The sequence below is a fragment of the Nelumbo lutea genome, chromosome 1, assembly GCF_056320005.1.
Source record: "Nelumbo lutea isolate HS-2025 chromosome 1, American lotus-T2T, whole genome shotgun sequence".
In the NCBI taxonomy this organism is placed as follows: domain Eukaryota; kingdom Viridiplantae; phylum Streptophyta; class Magnoliopsida; order Proteales; family Nelumbonaceae; genus Nelumbo; species Nelumbo lutea.
In genome coordinates, this window is record NC_142684.1 from 158,320,646 (window position 1) to 158,339,786 (window position 19,141).

Below are 19,141 nucleotides of genomic sequence, written 5' to 3' on the forward strand. Positions count from 1 at the left end.
TCTATATGCAGCAGCTACAAGGCTTCATTGCTACTGGTCAGGAACACATGGTATGTAAACTTAACAAATCCATTTATGGACTTAAGCAAGCTTCTAAAAGTTGGAACATCACCCCATGCATAATAACATATAAGAGCATGAGATGTTCCCCACATATGGTTGCGATCTCATGAGAGTAGGCATAGAGTCATCGTGGGTAGGAGATCTGAACTTTGTATTATCATTGTTTTGCCATCCCCTTATTGATGTGGATAAGGGGATATGGGATGGTAGTCATTTGATTCATGTATAAAAGGAGATTTTAACTACACCTATATATATAACCTAAAAGCAAAAGGTTGTACGACTCGTGGATATATGCATTTGTCAAATGGAATCTTTTTTTTTTATATAACCTAAATGAAATCTTATAATCTTACCATCTTTTCCTTTTCATGCTTTTAACCATTATCATTACAAGTTTAATTAATTACAATAATGTCATTGAATAAAACCAACAAACAATCATAACTTTTCCATTCTCTTTTTCCTCTTTCATATTTGATACTAAACATATAATTATTTACAAAAGTGCCACTGCTAACTTTTTACAATGATGCCACTGAACTTCTACATTTTTCATATTTGTTAAAAATTGTCTTTATATCTTATTCTATTTATAATCTGATCATGTTGGGCCATGCTGAGCTGGGTTGTGCTTCCCTCCCCTTGGATACTTTAGGAGGTCGACCCGAGCTCGTGCAGGCTTGTGCCGTGCTGCGGGCTGGATTGGTCTGTGGGCCAAATCTTAGGCTAGGCTAGGCCATGAACCAGGCTAAGCCATGTTCTTTAAAAATTTTGAAAAAGTTAACATAAATTAAAAAAATAGATAAAAATTTAAAAAAAATCTTCAATTTTTATTTTATATGAATTTGGATGTATATAATTGTTTATATATGCAATAATAAAATGAAATAATATAATAAAATTGAAAATAAAATTATATATTATATAGTTATTGTATATAATATACGACCCGAGCCCACGTGGGCCCATGCCATGCCGTATGCCAAGTCGGGCCATGAACTAGGCTAAGCCATGTTTTTTAAAAATTTTGAAAAAAATAATGAAAAAGTTAACATAAATTAAAAAATGGATAGAAAATTAAAAAAAATCTTAAAATTTTATTTTATATGAATTTTGATGTATACAATTGAAAATAAAATTATATATATTAATATATTATAGAATTATTATCGGGCCATGAACTGGGCTAAGTCATGTTTTTATGAATAAAAAAAAAGATAAAATTAAAAAAAAAAAACCTTAAAATTTTAATTTAGCCCGAGCCCGCATGGGCCTGACTAGTCTATGGGCCAAGTATTAGGCCATGCCGGGCCACGAATCGGGCTAAGCCTATCATGGGCTTGGTAGCCTGATAGTTCAACCCAGCCCATTAACATCGCTAAATTAGTTAATTAAATCATTTGAGATGGCCTTTACCAATCTTGTATTGATAATACATAAAATTTTATTTATTTATTTACTTATTTTACTGAATTATTTAATTAGTTAATAATTTAATAATCTAACAAATTATTATTGCTAGCAAAGTAAGACATAGAATCGTGTATATATTTATTCTCTCACTTGATTATCTATTTATCTCATTTATTTTACTAAATTTATTTATTTATTAAATTAAATTAATCATTATTTAACTATTTACAATTATTCCACTATAAAAAACAAAAATACAATAACAAAAGTCATCTCTCCCTCTTTCACTCTATTGTCCGATGGCCGTGATTATTTATTTATTTATTGTTTTATTTTATTAAATTAAGCATATTATTATCCATAAATTTTTATTTATTTTAAATAGATCTTTTTCTAATAAATTTTTAATTAAAAAAATTTACCTTTCCTGTATTCACAAGCTACTTACCATTGCAGGCCCCTCCGCTAGTTTCAAAAAGAAAAGGAAAAGGATTGTAACTAACCCCCACAAAATGGGCCTGTTACAACCCACGGAATTGTTTGGATGAATTCAGTTGAAAAGACTTGAGAGAACGAAGTAATTGGCTCGTAATAATATATGAGAAGTGCACATGAGATGTGAAAGGTGCACATGAAAAGGAAAAGTGGGGGTTCTCTTGTATTCCGGGGGTGGGGGGGAGAGAGACAGAAATCCCACCGACATTGCAATCCAAACACAAGGAAAATATCATTCATTTCCTACGAAAATCAATTTCTAAAATTTGGTTTTACACCCAATCCAAACAGAACAATGGCGTATCTTGTATTTCTTATGGTTTGATCCATGGTATTGAAAATCGGACCAGACTGGAAAAATTGGGAATCGGTTCTGTTTCACTTTAAAACCTCTTTTTTGGCAAAGAATTGTTGATTTGGTTAGCGACTCATTGATCCGGTCAGTCAAGCCATCAACCTGTTATTTCTTTATTTATTTAAATTAGAATGGGTTGTCCATTTAAACTAGATGATCAAACCGTTCAACCTAGGAATTGGTCCCCACAATGGTTCCCTGTCTGATCCGATTTTAAAAACTTTGATTTGACCCATTAACCCATATGGTTGAACCACAAACCCATTGACCCAGAGGAAAAAGCGGTTCAACCTCCGGACCGGTTTTTAAGGCACGGGTGTAAATATGCTAAACCAAAAGGGCATTAGTGGTAGTGGTAGAAAGCCAGTTTCCAGCCCACCAGATGGTGGGATGTGTGGATTGTGGAAAAAGAATAAAGCGTAGGAAGGTTTTATATAGTAAAATAATGAAATAAGTAATCAAAAGTAAAAGGTTTCATATTTTAATGGTTCCATCCTTCACTAATCATCATAGCTCAGTCAAGGAAGGAACTTCAGAAATAATAAAAAGAAACAAGCTCAAAGCAGAGAAGCGGGAATCTAGCTGAGTTCTTGGTAACTTCCACTCACACTATCTTCCAAAATGTAGCTTTCCTTCTCATTGAGGAGATGGGGATCCCCTTCCTCTTCTTAGTTCTTCCTCCATATCTAATGTCTTTCTTAGTTGGGCCCCCAACAAACAACTTGTGGCCAAAATCTGTTTGTGGTTCAGAATTCCTCAACAACTTGATGCCCAACCCCTCGACACATGTATTTGTATGTAGACAAAGCATGTTCACCTCATGGTTGCTTTCTCAACTTCTGAAGTCTGGATCCATGATCAATCAAGCTGATTCTATGTATGATGGGCCCATCCAATGGAAGTCACATTAACACATTGGGCCCATCTATGATGTAGATGGATCTGATGTTACCCATAATTTGATGTTTGAAATCAGGACCTAAATAGTAATAGGCCCATGTGACCATTTAAAGATTCTTATCACTGACCAATATCATCAAACCTTGGTTTGGTGAGTGGGTCCAATTGTTAGAATAGTACTCTCTTGCTCATCAAATCTTATAAATTAAGTATAGCAAGTAGTATTTGATTTTGTCAATGAAAGGTCCTATTTAAACTGATGCAGACAAGCTTCAAGTCCACCAAAAAAACAAATTTATTTATTAGGGTGCATGTTTATTTATATATAAGACTAGAGGAGTTAGAATTTCTGAGTCAACATATTTCATCTATCCAACCAACCCAATTAGAGTTAGATAGAGCTGTGAATGGGTCGTCGGGTTAGAATTGATGGACCTGAACTGATTGGGTCGGTTTCAGTTTTTGATATATTGTCCTCATTCTTATATATATATATATATATTAAATGTATAATATATTAAATTAATATTATATATATTATTTTTAATAGGTTTATTATAATCAGGTCCAACGTGTTAGACTCAATGGTCTTAAAAATCAATCAGTTCGGTTATAGGTCTAAAACTATAGACCCTATCAGATCCGGTTTGATTCCGAGTCCTTAGTAATTATTGTCCCATCGATTCCAGTTTGAATGGTTTCATGTAGTAGGTTGGAAATGGGTTGAATCATCAATCGAGTCGATTTAAATGGGTTTGGGGATTGGTTGCATTTGTGTAAAGAGTATTCTGGCTCTGTTTGTTTGCAATGCAACTTCATTCGCACTAATACAATTGCATGGAAGTATAAATTAAAAAAAGTGCAACTCTTTTAATTCACTTTTGCTTTGGGTTTTACTTTATTTTGGTTTAAGTTTTATTTTACTTTATTTACAATGCAAACAATAAAAAAAGCAAAATTTAAAAACAAAATTAAATCAGAATTTGCATTCAATTCGTTTGCATTCCCACACTTTTGTACTGGCGCAAATAAAATCTCATTGCAAACAAATTAGCTAGTGTCGACCTTAACTCTATTTTCTTAAAATGAAATATCAAATGGATATATAGGTGGATGTGGATTGATTTGTGTGACACCCATATACGATGCAAGTGAATGGACGTTAAATGGGTTAAATGGCTAGATAATATCTCAACCCGCAATCATCCCACCAAAATCCTCCAATTTCCACTAGAGGTGGTCACGAGTCGAGCTTCTCACGAGTTATTTAAGCTTGGCTCGGCTCGGTTTAAACTGAGCTTTAAGCCGAGTTCGAGTCTGATATATAGGCTCGTTTTCTAATTGAGTCGAGGTCAAGCAAAGTGAAGCTCGGCTCGTAAGGCTCATGAGCCTAGTATAATAAATAAATATTTTTTATTATATATACATACATATAAATATATAATAAACAATTTTTATAATTCTTAATTTTTATATGTAAAATAAAAAAAATATTTCTATATTATATTTTTTATTTTTTCAATTTGATTTACAATCGAGCTTGAGCTCAAGTTTCTAATTCGAGCTTAATACAATTTCAACGAGCTAAGCTCAAATAATCAAGTATTCAGCTCGACTTGACTTGAACCGACCCCTAATTCCCACACTTAAATAAAGTGGTTCATTATCATAACCACTTCTAGAAAGGCAAATCACCTGTAATTGCTTTGATGACTACAATCCATCTTGATTGTACGAGCGATGAAGATCATTACATAAATAAGATCAATATTTGGCATGTGCAGGATTGTTCTGCATTAAGCAAAAAGGTTTTGATTATCTGTAGTTGCTTAAGCAATAATTTGTTCGCTTCATGACTGAAGAATGTGGACCCTTCTATGTCTTGTACATAAAACCAATAGTGGGTGGGCATATGCAGAAATAAATGGCATAGAAGATAGAAGGTCATCATCACAAATTTATGAGCCACAAGTTTAATTACTAGGCCCCATTTGTAACCTTTTCAAGGGAACCAAGCTGAAGCTAGAGGGGTTTATAATTGAACATATGCCAACCCAACTGGAACATACACCCCCATGGGGTTCCAACTTTAGGACTTATCCTTGTTAGCCCCATGCTAATGTCAAATCTCATTATAGAAGAAAATGGTTCAAGGCTAATTGATAGTGATTTATAATTTGGGATTCTCCTCTCGGCCCCAAAGAACCAAACTGATGGGATGGTGCATGAAAAAAACAAAAACTGATGGGACGAGATCCGTTACTCACAGAGCGCTCCTCACGCCAACCTCCAAATACGTCTCAGCTGTACATTGGAATATCTCCCGTGACCTAATACACGGGTGGGATGTGTTGTGAGGTGCACTTTATGAAGAGTAAATTCCAATTCCAAACTGATGGGGTGGATTAGTATAGTTTCCGGCTTGTTCCGGTAGAGACTTGAGATTGAATTGCTCTGCCACAGGGGTTGCCGAGTTATGTAGCCCAATAAATAAAAATAAATAAATAAAAACCCTAAAGGGTTGCAATTGTTTCTCTATAAAATGAATAGAAACCTTTTTGGATTAAAACATCTAGGTTATTATTTGGGATTATAACTGATAATGGCAACTTTTGGGCCTAATATCAATAAAAGTAATACTTTTAATAAAATTTTAAAAATAGATTAACATTTTAAAAATAATATCAATTAAGGGCAAAAATACTGTTCATTTTCTTCTTCTTGCAGTCCATTCATCAGCACCATCGCCTTCGGCAAACTCTAACAATGCCTCCACCTATCTCTGCTATCTTCGCCCACTTCCGCCTCCACCTCTGCCCAACGCCGCCACATCCGTCCACCTCCACCTCCGGCAATACCAACAGTTATCATCACAATGTCAAGGAAAAACTGGTTCCCTTCGTGTATCCCTTCAAGTACATTCTTCTTCTCTAGCTTCCTTGCATTGAAAAGATTAAAGATTTTGCAGAGGACAAAAGTATTGAACATCAGGGTGTCGTTGATCTTCTCACTCACCTCAAAGATAGAGCTTCCACTGAAATGTAGCACCATTAAGACTGCCACCTGATACAGAACCTGACCAATGAGGTTCCTATACATGATGCTATTGATAAGATCAGACTTGCTTCGACCTACTGGAGGATTTTCCATGAGCTCCTCAGGAGGCTGCTCTGCAGCTAGTGCCAAGGCACCGAATACATCCATGATCAGGTTCACCCACAGTAGCTGGATTGCCGTTAAAGGGACTCTACTAGAAGAAAAAGCTGCAATGAAGTTGATCACTAGGGTAGCAACATTCACTGTGAGCTATAACTGGATCAACTTTTGAATGTTGCTGTAAATGCACCTTCCCCACTTCAAAACAGTTATTACAAAATCAAAGTTACCTTATGCAATAATGATGTCTGATGTTTCCATTTCCATTTAAGTGTATTGGGCCCTCGTGTATATCCCAATATCAGCTTCTTCTTTGATTGTTTGTAGATCATTTCCATCGTCTCCAATGACCACCACAACTTTGGTTTTTTCGCTTTAGGCACTGTACCATCATGTATTTGTGAGAGGAGCAGCACCTTGCCATTACCTTGATTTTATCAGCCTTCTCCATCATTTCTCTATTTGAATATTTTCGGAAATCTCCTCCTTCCACCACTGTTTCTTTAATCTCCAAGTCCTCATTAGGTCCAAGTATCCCAAAATCGATAGTGATAGATCTTGCTAGAGGTGGATGGAGACGGCGAAAGCTTTGCCGGAAATTGCCGGAGGCAGTTGGAAGAGAAAGAAGATGAACAGTATTTTTGCCCTTAGTTGATATTAGTTTTAAAAAGTTAATCTATTTTTGAAAATTTATTAACAGAATTACTTTTGTTGATATTAGGGCCCAATTACTTTAACGATTTTTATAACAAAAAAAATTGTTTTTCGTCCCTTTTAATTTAGGGTCATTTGCTAAAACACCCCCTGTTGTTTTATGGATTTACCAAAACCTATCCTATAGTTTGTGTTAAACACCCCTATAGATTGCAATTAATTTACCTAACTGGACCTTGCATTAGGTCATAGTAGAAAATGACAGCTTTGACCCTAATGTCCATTTAAAAAAATTTAATCAAAAGCAAATAAAAATGAAAATATCATTCTTGCCTTAATAAAACACAAGCAACCACTCTATTTGGTCAATTTTGTTTTTTGTACAAAGAAGTGTTAGGGGTAATTTTGGAATAAGTAATCATGGGTCCATGCCCTTGAACATTTTCTATTCAGCTTGGGAGATCATATTACTATTTCCTGATGGAAAAAACAAACACTTATTAGTAAAAGGTCGATTAAGCAAATAGGCTGAAAACTATAGGTGGTATTTTAGTAAAACTTAAACTATAGGATAGGGTTAAGCATGGTTTTTGAATCGTCGTTGACTCAGATGGTCAGACCGTTTGGCCCAGGAACCATCTAAGCAACTGATTCCATTTCACCCTAAACCTGGTCCCCAGTCAAAAAAACCGTTGAATCAGTCAATACCCAACCTGTTGACCCGCTCAACCCATTCAATGGTTTTTTGACTTTTTATTTTTTATTTTTTTATTTTTGTCAAAATGGGCCACCCATTTGAATTAGACAATCGAAACGTCAATCCAAAAACCAGTGGCCACAAAGGTTCTGGTTCCAGGTCACTTTTTAAAACATTAAGGTTAAGAAAATCCATGAAACTACAGGATATTCTAATAGAAAAAAAAAATGAACCTAAGGCTGAATTTGGAAGAAGTACAAATGCAAATATTTAGAATGTAAAACCTTATATTTTATATTATCTTGTATGCATTTATACTCTTTCTATACTGAGCCTAAGGGGTGAATTCATCTAACAGGTCAATAGTGGGGCAGGTTCAACTTACCCAAACCAAACTGCCCTATTGTAGTCGAGTTTGGGTTGTTCTAGACGAGAACCAACCATATATAATAATAATAATTATAATTATTATTATTATTATTATGTATACGTATAATGACATATTATAAAGATATCTCAATGTAATACCCATTTTTCTTATGATATAATCATATTTATGATGTCCAAAAGTGTAATTTCACAAATGAGTATATTTATTATGAAATAAATCCATTGCCAGCACTACTCGTGAAGAGGAAGAGTTGTACAATGGTGTTAATGCATAGAAAAAGACATTAGAATGAAATGTGGGCTAGAGACCATACAAAGTCACATGGGCGTTGCATGTGTTAATTCTATCTTAGTACTTTCAATGAGATGTCAAGATAGGATCAAGAGATATTAATTAATAGTCTATGTCTTTAAGAGATCAATGGTCACAATTCCCCACACTAATTTAGATCTACCCTAACTCCTATAATTTAGTAATTTACTATTACTTCTGGGTTCTTGGACTGTAATGTGTAAACTAGGTTCCTAGCTTCTAGGAAAAGAACCTCCTTTAGCCAATCAGAAAATGACACGTATAACTCTGCCAATGCAGAGTGAAATTTAACTGTAAATCTCCTTGAAATTATAAAATGAGGGATTTGGGGGGAGGAGACAATGGGTGCATGTGACTATGTGAAGGTCGACTATGGAGTGCCTACACTTCCATAGGGATTGATAGTGATGCCAAGCAAACTAGAGGACTCTCTCTCTCTCTCTAAATTGTGACTGTACTGTGTAGGTTTTCTGTATAAAGTTCAAAACATTATATCAGTGCATATCATATATCATATATATCAGTTTAAGGGTGCCTTTTATGTTTAATTCAAGTTTCAAAATATCGAAATATATCGGTATATATCGACCAATACATATCGGGTTTCAGGTTCATCGATACATTAAATACAACCTCTTTATGTGTATATTTCATAATATTTTGAACCATGGTTTAAATATGAGAAACCCTCCTAATATTTAGACTTGTTCATGGGTCGGGTAGTTTAACGGATCAGTCTGGTTCAGCCCAATATTTTTTGGGTATGAAAAAAAATTTCAGGCCCATGGGTTTGGGCTTTCTCAAATAAGCCCGAATTCGGTTTGTTACTATTATATATAATAGAAAATATATATTATTTATATATAATATGTATTTATTTATAAAATTGGCAAATATTAATTTACTACTAAGGAAATGTGAATTAATTTATTAATTTATTAAATTATTATCAAATTAATATAATATTAGTTTATTAAATTACACCAAAAACAATAAATTTTATGTGCATATCGGGCTTCAGGCTCATACTCGAGCTTTAGGCCTTATATAAGGGCCGAACTCGGATTTAAGATCTAGGCCCAAAGGTCGGGCCAGATTCGGGCTTGGGCCTGAACATTTTCTGTTTATAAAAGGACAAAGCCCGGCCCAGCCCGGCCAGTAAACAGGTCTACTAACATTCTTATTCTCGAAACATCAGTACAAAAAATAAAATATAAAATAAAGGTATTGCTCTTCATGTCCATCATGAGTTCAAATCAGTCCCCCACGATGTCCAACAGCACATCCCCGTTGTGTATCAGGAGCATCTCTCGATGATGACATCATCTAGTATTATCATCAGGAGATGTTTCTAATACCCGGCAGGGATGTACTGTGGGGGGTAATTTTGTGGGGGCTGATTTGATCTTGCGCATCATACTCTAAACCTTGGTTACATTTATATAATTGTTGCGCGCAATTGAACTCAAATAGGTCAAAGAGAGAGGAGTTTTCATAGAATGATTCTACAAGATTAGAGAACGACAACCGATCCAAGAACAGTCAAGTGAAGTGGACATGTCTCTAATACCAAGTCAATAATCTAGCCATAAACCATGGCTGGAATTGTGCTTATCACACCTGTGGGGGGCATACTTTGGAAGAGTGGAACCCTTATATTTTCTAAAGTGTTTGCTTATGATGCCGGAAAAACTTATAATAAATAATATTTATCAAAATTTATGGGGCTTTAATTCGTCAAAGTTCTTTTGAATCATGTCTTTTTGGTATCATAGATTTTTTTACTTTAAAATTGATTGAAATTTTTATTTTATTTTTAAACAAGTTGAGGCATTCAATAATACAGAATCTCTTATTTTTTTGTATTTAGGATTCAGCATAATCGAATTGAATTGAATTCAAAGAATTCGAATAAAGTAATCAGGTAAATTTGATATACCTTTTAGTTTATGAATCGAATTTGAAATGGCCTGATTTGATTCAGTAAATATACATATTGGTTATAGCATTAATATACGCATATGAATTACCTAAATACCTTTATTTCTCTTTAATAAAATTATATTACAGGTTATTTCTTTGTTTTATAAAGGGTATAATGGCAAAAAATAAAAAAAATCAATTAGAACTGTTTGGATGTTTGAATTTATTAGTTGAATTTGCCTATTCCAATATTTAATTGAATTCAAATTCGGTTGGACTTTCTATGAATTTGTCAAGTATCAAATCTAATTCGAATTTATTCCCTTTTTCAAAAGCAATCAAAATTAAGATGCAACTTGATTGGCTTGGAATTTGCTCCATTTATTACAAAAAAGGGGTTTATGGATTTTTGTGCCTCATCAATTTTTTTTTCTTATTTGTACAATTAAAAATAACAGTGGAGAAAAGTATCAAAATACAAGAAGGTATTGTATCATAGATGTATGATGTACCAATACCTATAAGAATCGTTGGCTTATGAGCCCGGTTAAAAGGGAGGGAGGGTCAGTTTAAGGCCTGTATACCCTTGAAACACAAATACAAGAAGGTATTATATCATAGATGTATGATGTACCAATACCCATACATATCGGCAGATATGTATTATATCGGCAATGTTTTTGAACTGTTGTTGATTCGGACGATCGGACCATTTGGCTTAAGAATCGTTCAGACAATCGATTCCGTTTTATCCTAAACCCGAAATCTAGTAAAAAAACCATCGTTGAATAGTCAAATCATTAATCCGTTCAACAGGTTTTGATTTTTTTTTTTTTTATTTTTTAATTTTGATGTGAGAACGGACCATCCATTCGAATTAGATGGTCGAACTGTTGACCCAAAAACCAATGCCTACAATGATTTCATTTCCAAGTCATTTTTTAAAATGTTGTATATCGATAACCCTTCGATATGCTCCTATATAGTGTTTTATAGTGTTTCAAGGGTAGACAGGCCTTAAACTGAAACCCCCCCCCCCCTTTTAACCGGGTCCATAACCCTTCCAACCCTACCCTAGTGAGAGCAAGATTAGTTTTGTTAGCACTATTTAGAGAACTAAGGAACAAAAACAAATATCACATCAGCAAGAATGTAATGTTTGTTAAATTCTTAAACTTTTTGACAAATCTCTTATTCAAATATTAAAATATGTTTACATATCGAGATGTATCAATCAATACGTATCATATCAGTGATCCTCTGATATGCCCTTATAATAAGTGTTTTTTAATCAGACTTGTTTTGGGGTAGACAAGCCTTAAACTGACCCTAAACAGGTTTGAAAAAAAAAATAAAAAATAAAAAGCTGATAAAGATACAGGTTGAAACGCACCATTCAGCGACTCCAGATCTCCCGTCCACGCCCACCCGCAATACATTAGCACCGTGAATTGAAAACATATCTCCCTGTATAATATTATGCAAGAAATAAAAAAAATGTTTTCCACGTGTAACTGCTATCAACGTGGATAAGAAATCCGAACTCCCAGCCAGCATATCGGCCTGCATCATATTTTGAACCTGTTATGTTCCCCGAGGCACCGTCAAGAGAGCATACACGAGTCATACATAATTTAATCGAACTCGGCTTCAATCAGTCCAAGGCCCGTTCGAACAGCCTTCATGGCCTTACATTGCGAATAATCCTCCCATAAAATATGGTACATAGGTACAGGAGATATATCCAATGCAAGGCTGTTTCAACGGTGTTCGAGCCGGCTTTGCACCGACTGAGCCAATCAGTGTGGATCTACCAAAATGTAACATCCCAGCCGCACATCTGAAACATTTTCATATTTATATCTTATTTTTCATAGGAGATGTTCTTGAGATGTAGCTGCGAGGTCGATGTGAGTAGCAGATCCCAATTCGTAATCATATATGCTATATTACTATCTAATATGACACGTGGCAATTGTTAATGATTTAGAGTAACCGTCGGTAAGCATTCAGTAAAGAACTTTGTTTGGTTGAACAGCCACGCTTTCTCTCCAGTCAGCTGAAATTCCGGACCAACTACATTGGCCCCACCAAGTGAGAAATCTCAGCCTCTGAGCGATCAACACGTGTACACAATACAGCGGGGCTTTTTCTATACCTGTCATCATCACCGCGTCGAGACTCGAGACTCTGAGACTCCAAACTCCTACGTGGCATAATGCATCTTGGTTACCGACAGAAGGCGCGATGCGCACGATATGCTATTGTACGCCAGCTTCTGCTGCTCCGTTTATAAGCTGCCTTCATTATTGGCTGCCTTCCATCAACAGCAACAGACCAGAAGACTAAAAAGAAATTCTGATCCATTCAACCGAGTCTTTTCACTGCAATCCATTCTCTGTAAGTCCCTTTTCTCCCCCTTTTTGTTCTCTCTCACTCTGGTTTTCTTCGGTTTCGTTCGTACTGCTTAGCAGATCTGATCGTAATATTCTCTGGAACTGTTAGTTTAGAATAAGTATAGAGATTTTTCGGGGGAATTTCTTCGTAATTTGAGCTGTTTGGTTCCTTCAATTCCGGGTTTTCATTTCAGTTGCGAGTTTTCTTAGCTTCAACTTTTCCGGCTTGATCTGAGATTTGATCTGTTTTTTAAGGTTTCGGTTTAGTCCGGTTTGATCTGCTGAGTCCGTTGCTTTAGATGAAGGGTTAGGAATGACATTTGATTTAGAGTGGGAGTTCATCCTCTAATCATCAAATTACCCTTCATCTGGTTTCGGAGGTTCTGCAGTGCATTGATGTCGTGAGTTCGGATTCTACAAATGGTAGAATTTAGATTTGCGTCCCAAACTAACAAGTTATCTTTCGGTTTGTCTGCGACCGCTATCTGTTTGCTCAAAGTCTGATGAGACGCCGTCAGACAGCTAGCAATCCTCCCGAGCATATGGAGAAAGCGTTCGGGAAGAATCACCACACTCGTCTCTGTTTCTTATTATTTTTGTCAGCGTTGTTCTGGGTCTTGTTGTTCTACTTCCATTTTGTTGTTCTGGGAAGTGGTACCATTGTTGAATCTGAAAAGCTGCATCAAATTCCTCTCCGCACCGAGTCTGCAAAGGCGCATCGTGTGCTTGAGAATTATCCATTCATGCGAGCTTTGAGAACCATAGAGAACAAGAGCGATCCGTGTGGAGGAAGGTACATATATGTCCATGACCTCCCTCCTCGGTTCAATGAAGATATGCTCAAGGAGTGCAAGTCTCTCAGCCTCTGGACGAACATGTGTAAGTTCACCACTAATGCTGGGCTTGGCCCCCCACTGGAGAATGTCGATGGGGTCTTCTCGAATACTGGATGGTACGCTACAAACCAATTTGCCGTTGATGTGATCTTCAGCAACCGAATGAAACAGTACGAGTGCTTGACAAATGATTCTTCTATTGCTTCCGCCATTTTTGTTCCGTTCTATGCTGGGTTCGATATAGCCCGTTATCTTTGGGGCTATAACACATCTGTTAGGGATGCTGCTTCTCTTGATTTGGTAGACTGGCTTGTTAAGAGGCCTGAGTGGAAGGTTATGGGGGGAAAGGACCATTTTCTGGTCGCAGGCAGGATAACATGGGATTTTAGGAGGCTAACTGATCAAGAATCAGATTGGGGTAACAAGCTTTTGTTTCTTCCAGCTGCAAAGAATATGTCCATGCTGGTGGTTGAGTCGAGCCCATGGAACGCCAATGATTTCGGTATCCCATATCCTACTTACTTCCATCCAGCAAAGGATGCTGATGTTTTCATTTGGCAAGATCGTATGAGGAAACTGAACCGTCCATGGCTCTTCTCTTTTGCTGGGGCCCCACGTCCTGACAACCCCAAGTCAATTAGAGGGCAGATCATTGAGCAGTGCAAGAAGTCCAAGGTCTGTAAGCTATTAGAATGCGATTTTGGTGAGAGTAAGTGCCATTCTCCAAGCAGCATAATGCAGATGTTCCAGAGCTCTCTGTTTTGCCTGCAACCTCAGGGTGATTCTTACACGCGAAGATCAGCTTTTGACTCGATGCTGGCAGGTTGTATACCTGTGTTTTTCCATCCTGGTTCAGCGTACACACAGTATACATGGCATCTTCCAAAGAATTATTCAAAGTACTCAGTGTTCATTCCAGAGGATGATATTCGCAAGAGAAATGTTAGTATTGAGAAAAGGCTAAGGCAAATTTCTCCAGAGCAGGTGAAGATTATGAGAGAGGAAGTTATAAGCCTCATACCAAGGTTGATATATGCGGATCCTAGGTCAAGATTGGAGACTCTTAAGGATGCTTTTGATGTAGCTGTGCAAGCTGTTATCAACAAAGTTACCAAGTTGAGAAAGGACATTGTTGATGGTCGCACTGATGATAACTTTATAGAAGAGAACAGCTGGAAATATGCCTTACTGGAGGAAGGACAACGTGAAGTGGGGCCTCATGAATGGGACCCTTTCTTCTCTAAGCCAAAGGATGAGCAAAATGATCAATCTGCAGAAACTGGTAAAAATTCTTGGAAGAGTGAGCGGAGGGGTCAATCATGAGTGGTGGGCAAGAAATTTTATCTGCATCATAGAAGTGCCGATCATACCTAGTACTTGCAGTACTTAGCACAAGCCTGCCTGCAGTCAGTAAAGGAAGGAGGGCAGATATTGATCTCTGATGAGGACCTAGTGATGAAATAATCCGGAGCACTTGCCTTCAACTTTGTTGCACCCTTGAGTACTACCTTGTTTAAAATATAAACATAAGGAAGGTATTCTCGGCTTCTAATATATATATATATATATATATATATATTGTTAAAAGGTTAGGATCATGTTATTTTGCGTTATGAAATTTGTTTAATAATTCTTTGTATTTTTCACAATGTAATGCCAAGAGCTATAATTATGTTATCTGATCCATTCAAAGAAAACAAGATTTTTTTATTGTTTCAAAGAGTTCAAGAGTTACTGGTAAGATGTTAGTATTCACAAGCTAAATCCGGAGCTTGTTACTAAAGTTGTACTTTAGTAAAACCAGAGTAGTCTGATAAACCAAGCAGCAAGCTTACTTGTGCCTTGTATACTTATACCGGCGATCTGCATTATACGGGTGTTATTCTTTAGGCGGCTTCGGTTGAAGTCAGTATGTGTGGTATTAGGGGATCCTCATGGCAAAAAACCTTAAATGCTATGTACTGTTTAGTATCAAACCATGGATTTAAATACTAGTATGTTCCAATTTTACTCCAACAAAGACCTGTGTACATTTTGAAGTTTGTATGTTTTCTTGTATTGATCATATGGTTGTACTCTCCTCTGTTCTTTTTTCTCCTTAACATGTTACTTCTATCTTGCAGACAGTTCCCCCACCCCCTTCCAAAAAAAAAGAAAGAAAAAGAAATGGAAAATCTCATTCTTCTTTGTCTTGAAGCATGGTTCTTCTGTTGACCAGTAACACATATAGAGTTGCTTCAGTGTTAATAATTAAATTGTTTTGTTAAATTCCCTTGCTTTTTAAATATTTACTTGAGATAGATTGAGTATTGAATTGTAATCTTCAGAAAGCATCAGCAGGTGATATTCTCTAGGTTCTCGGATTTGTTCATTATTTTTTAATATCATTTATTATCTATCCTTTCTTTGTGAATTAGATGCAACGAAAGCCGTCCTTCCAATTTCCAATAAGTTGAGGATTACCCAGGAAAAAAAAAGTTTCAATAGGTTGAGAATGTAATGATCATAATGTATCAGATCATGCAATTTAACTCCATAAGAGGGAAAGATTTCTATCTTATGCTATGACTTAAATATGTAAGGTGGATTTTGAATAGTCTGTGATTTTGCAATTAAGTCGATACATCCAGGGCTCCCCTGGAAAATTATAGTTTCTTCCATATGATTTTTCTAGGCAGAGCCAGATGTTCAGTTCAGAGTTCGAAGTTTTGTAGAGAAGTTCTGGAATTTCCATGCAAGAGATTGATTATACGAGGACTGGAGATTGAATAGAAACAATTTATTTATTTATTTATTTTTTTGAAAGGTGCAAATTATATTAAGAAGAACAAACATAAACATATTCTTTCTTCTACCCTTGATATCCCGTCTTAATAAATAAATAAATGGGCAGGTCTATTAAACTTTTGAGACAAAAAAGCAGTTCACATTTCTAAGTTTTACAGCTAAAGACCTAGTCATCTGCTTTCTGATGAAGAGCCTGTACAACCTGTTTAGCACCTGCATGATAGCATAAAGCCCAGCTTGCACAACTGAGGATTGATCAGTTCTACCACCTATAATTTTTAATCATGAAAGATTTCTGGACAGAACAATGCAACCATAACTATATAAATTGTCTGAGAGTTTCCCTGCATCAGAGAAAACAATGAGGTCCATTGTATAACTGATGGTGATGGGATATTTGTCCATAAAATCTCTTATTGTTGAGGAAGCAGAATTATCTAGAGTAGAATTAGGAGGCATGACTGAGTGATTAATTTGATGAAGGAGATTTATAGGTTGAATCACCTTATTTCTAAAGCATTTTTCATTCCTGCCATACCAAACATAATAAAAGGCAGTAGCAATAGAAACAATTTATTTAATTTATTTGAGACCCTTCTATGTGGTTGCTAATATTTTAGCAAGATACATCAATGACAGAAAAACAGGTTTGATTTATTCCCCACCTTCTGATCTCTTTTTTCCTTGTGCCAACATGTTTTACAGGGATTGGATTGGTCCAATGGAAATTCTTCTTAAGCGGGAAGACAGAAGATGAAGAGGTGGGCTTCAGCCTTCATGGTGTCAACAGCATAGATTTGTTATGTGGTAGATTTTCTCTGTTGTTGAATCGGGAAAATTTTACTAAACTCTGGTTTGGTAATAAGGACCTGCTATCCACTACCCGTAGATTTTATAGTTTGAATTCTCCATTCCATTTCATTTCATTCCCTCCCTTGATCAGAAAATAAAAATAAAAAATAAAAGAAAATTCCAAGCACAGCTTTGATTTATTGACATTTGGCAATTGGTTTAGCTGCCTAAAATGTCAAGAGAAAAAGAAGCCAGATAATCTTGGCAAGGCGCTCCGGATAAGCTGTGAACTGAAGCCGACGGCTCTCTTCTTTTCAACTGGCTGACCGACAGGCGAAGCTGATTTGGCTCTGGATTTTTCACAATTTCACGACAGATACCAATGTTTTAAAAACCGAATCGGAATCGGAACCATAATGGATGGTTCATTTTGACTAAGAGTTTTAAAATTAAAAAAGAAAATAAAAATAAAAATAGTAAAAAATCATTGAATGTGTTCAGTGGGTTGATGATCAATTCAACGTTGTCTGTCTGAATCAATAGTGGTTTGAAAACATTGATAAATACTTCATAGGCTGTCCTTACGAGACCTGCATACAGACAGTCGGAAGCCGCTGTACTCCCAAGACCAAGAGCCCATTTGGGAGGGCTTCTGTGGTATCGGCTTCAGTGCTCAAGTTTGTACAGTTCCTTGTAAGTTCTGATCACCTGACAACAAAACACATTTCAACCCTCTACCAATATGGCTTTATTTTTATGGTAAGTCACAGTCTCGTGATGAGATATGCAGTGTTCGATCAAGTTTAATACATGTTTTGTTGGCAGAAGATTCCAACTTGTTCCTTGCATTCTTGCATGTTCGTATAATTTTTTTATGGAGAGATATTCCCAGTACAAAGTTGCAATATGTAAACAGTGTAAACGCGGTCTTGTAAGCACTGAAGCCAGCCGCTGTGTGAAAGCCCCCAAATAAGGCAGCTGATTGAACCGTTGAACTGCTGACTGGGTCCAGTCCAACATTTAGGTGGGCTTTATTGAAACATAGGCTTCCAAGAGATGAGACGAGGAACTTTCAATAACACTAGTAGGCAGTTGCATGAAATAAAGAGTGCAACCTTGAGCCCAAGGATGTAGGCCCCGAGCTCCGGATCTTTTTCTCTCTTTTACTAATAAGTAATAAACTCAGCCAGAAACGTGGAACCCTGGTTGGCCCACCTAGCAGATTAATCCATCCATTTCCACCCTTACAAACCCTACCAAATTCATTCATCTGACCTATGTTCATAATTCACCTCCTTACGCCTTACCCTACTACTTTTAACCATTTTTTACCTGAACCTGATTGAGAAAAGATTTTGCTCTCATTGTACTTGATGCAAAATCATAACTCACCAGTACAATTTTCCATGCCCCAAAGGTCCCTTTTAAACAACAAAAACCATCCAGATTCCAGCCCCATTATTAAACTCATGCTCAAATGTCAAAACAGGTCAAACTTTTCTAAGTTTAATTGTCACTTTTTTTTACTTCGCTGAGCTCGAACTCTTTTTCATCAATTGAATTGCACTGATGGATTATAATCATCACCTAAGCCTTTGTCCATGAACCCTGTTTTGTCATTCGATTGTCTTTAGTGTCATATCCATAATTATATTATGGGGTGCTTAAATCATTTCTTATTATTTTTATTTAAATCTTTCACAATCTACCTCCAGCTCTTATAACCTCTTCAACTTGAATTGCACTTAAAAGATTAAAAAAATGTAAATTATAAATAGGCACCTTTGTATTTGCAGAGTAGTGATACTTGAGATCAACTTTTTTAGTGGGACATTTTAGTACCCTGAACATTAGAAATATACACTTAAGCCCAACTCTGTTAAAACTAACTTTACAATGAGGGAAAAATTATCATGCTTAGATTCTCTTTTGCTCACTGAACTTTTATTTTACTCTTTTTTTTCAATA

General features: G+C 36.1%; 1 protein-coding gene and 1 pseudogene across 2 annotated transcripts; one reads left to right on the forward strand and one right to left on the reverse strand.

Moving 5' to 3' along the window:
• Positions 1–5,989: 5,989 nt before the first annotated feature.
• Positions 5,990–6,433, reverse strand: LOC148878652 (putative calcium-transporting ATPase 13, plasma membrane-type pseudogene; annotated as a pseudogene).
• Positions 6,434–12,546: 6,113 nt separating this feature from the next.
• MUR3 (Exostosin family protein) lies at positions 12,547–15,314 on the forward strand. Of its 2 annotated transcripts, none has more exons than XM_088957881.1 (2): positions 12,547–12,762; positions 13,258–15,314. In XM_088957881.1, the coding sequence occupies exon 2, from the start codon at positions 13,262–13,264 to the stop codon at positions 14,915–14,917; it is 1,656 nt and encodes a 551-aa protein (XP_088814007.1). In that variant the 5' UTR covers positions 12,547–12,762; positions 13,258–13,261; the 3' UTR covers positions 14,918–15,314. The 2 variants fall into 2 exon arrangements, with proteins under 2 accessions (XP_088814007.1, XP_088814014.1); XM_088957888.1 differs by having other exon boundaries at positions 12,638–12,762; positions 13,014–15,314.
• The last annotated feature ends 3,827 nt before the right edge of the window (positions 15,315–19,141 follow it).

What these genes read in the sequence shown, in the direction of transcription:
- MUR3 (XM_088957881.1), top strand. Translation starts at nt 13,262, where the DNA reads ATGAGACGCCGTCAGACAGCTAGCAATCCTCCCGAGCATATGGAGAAA.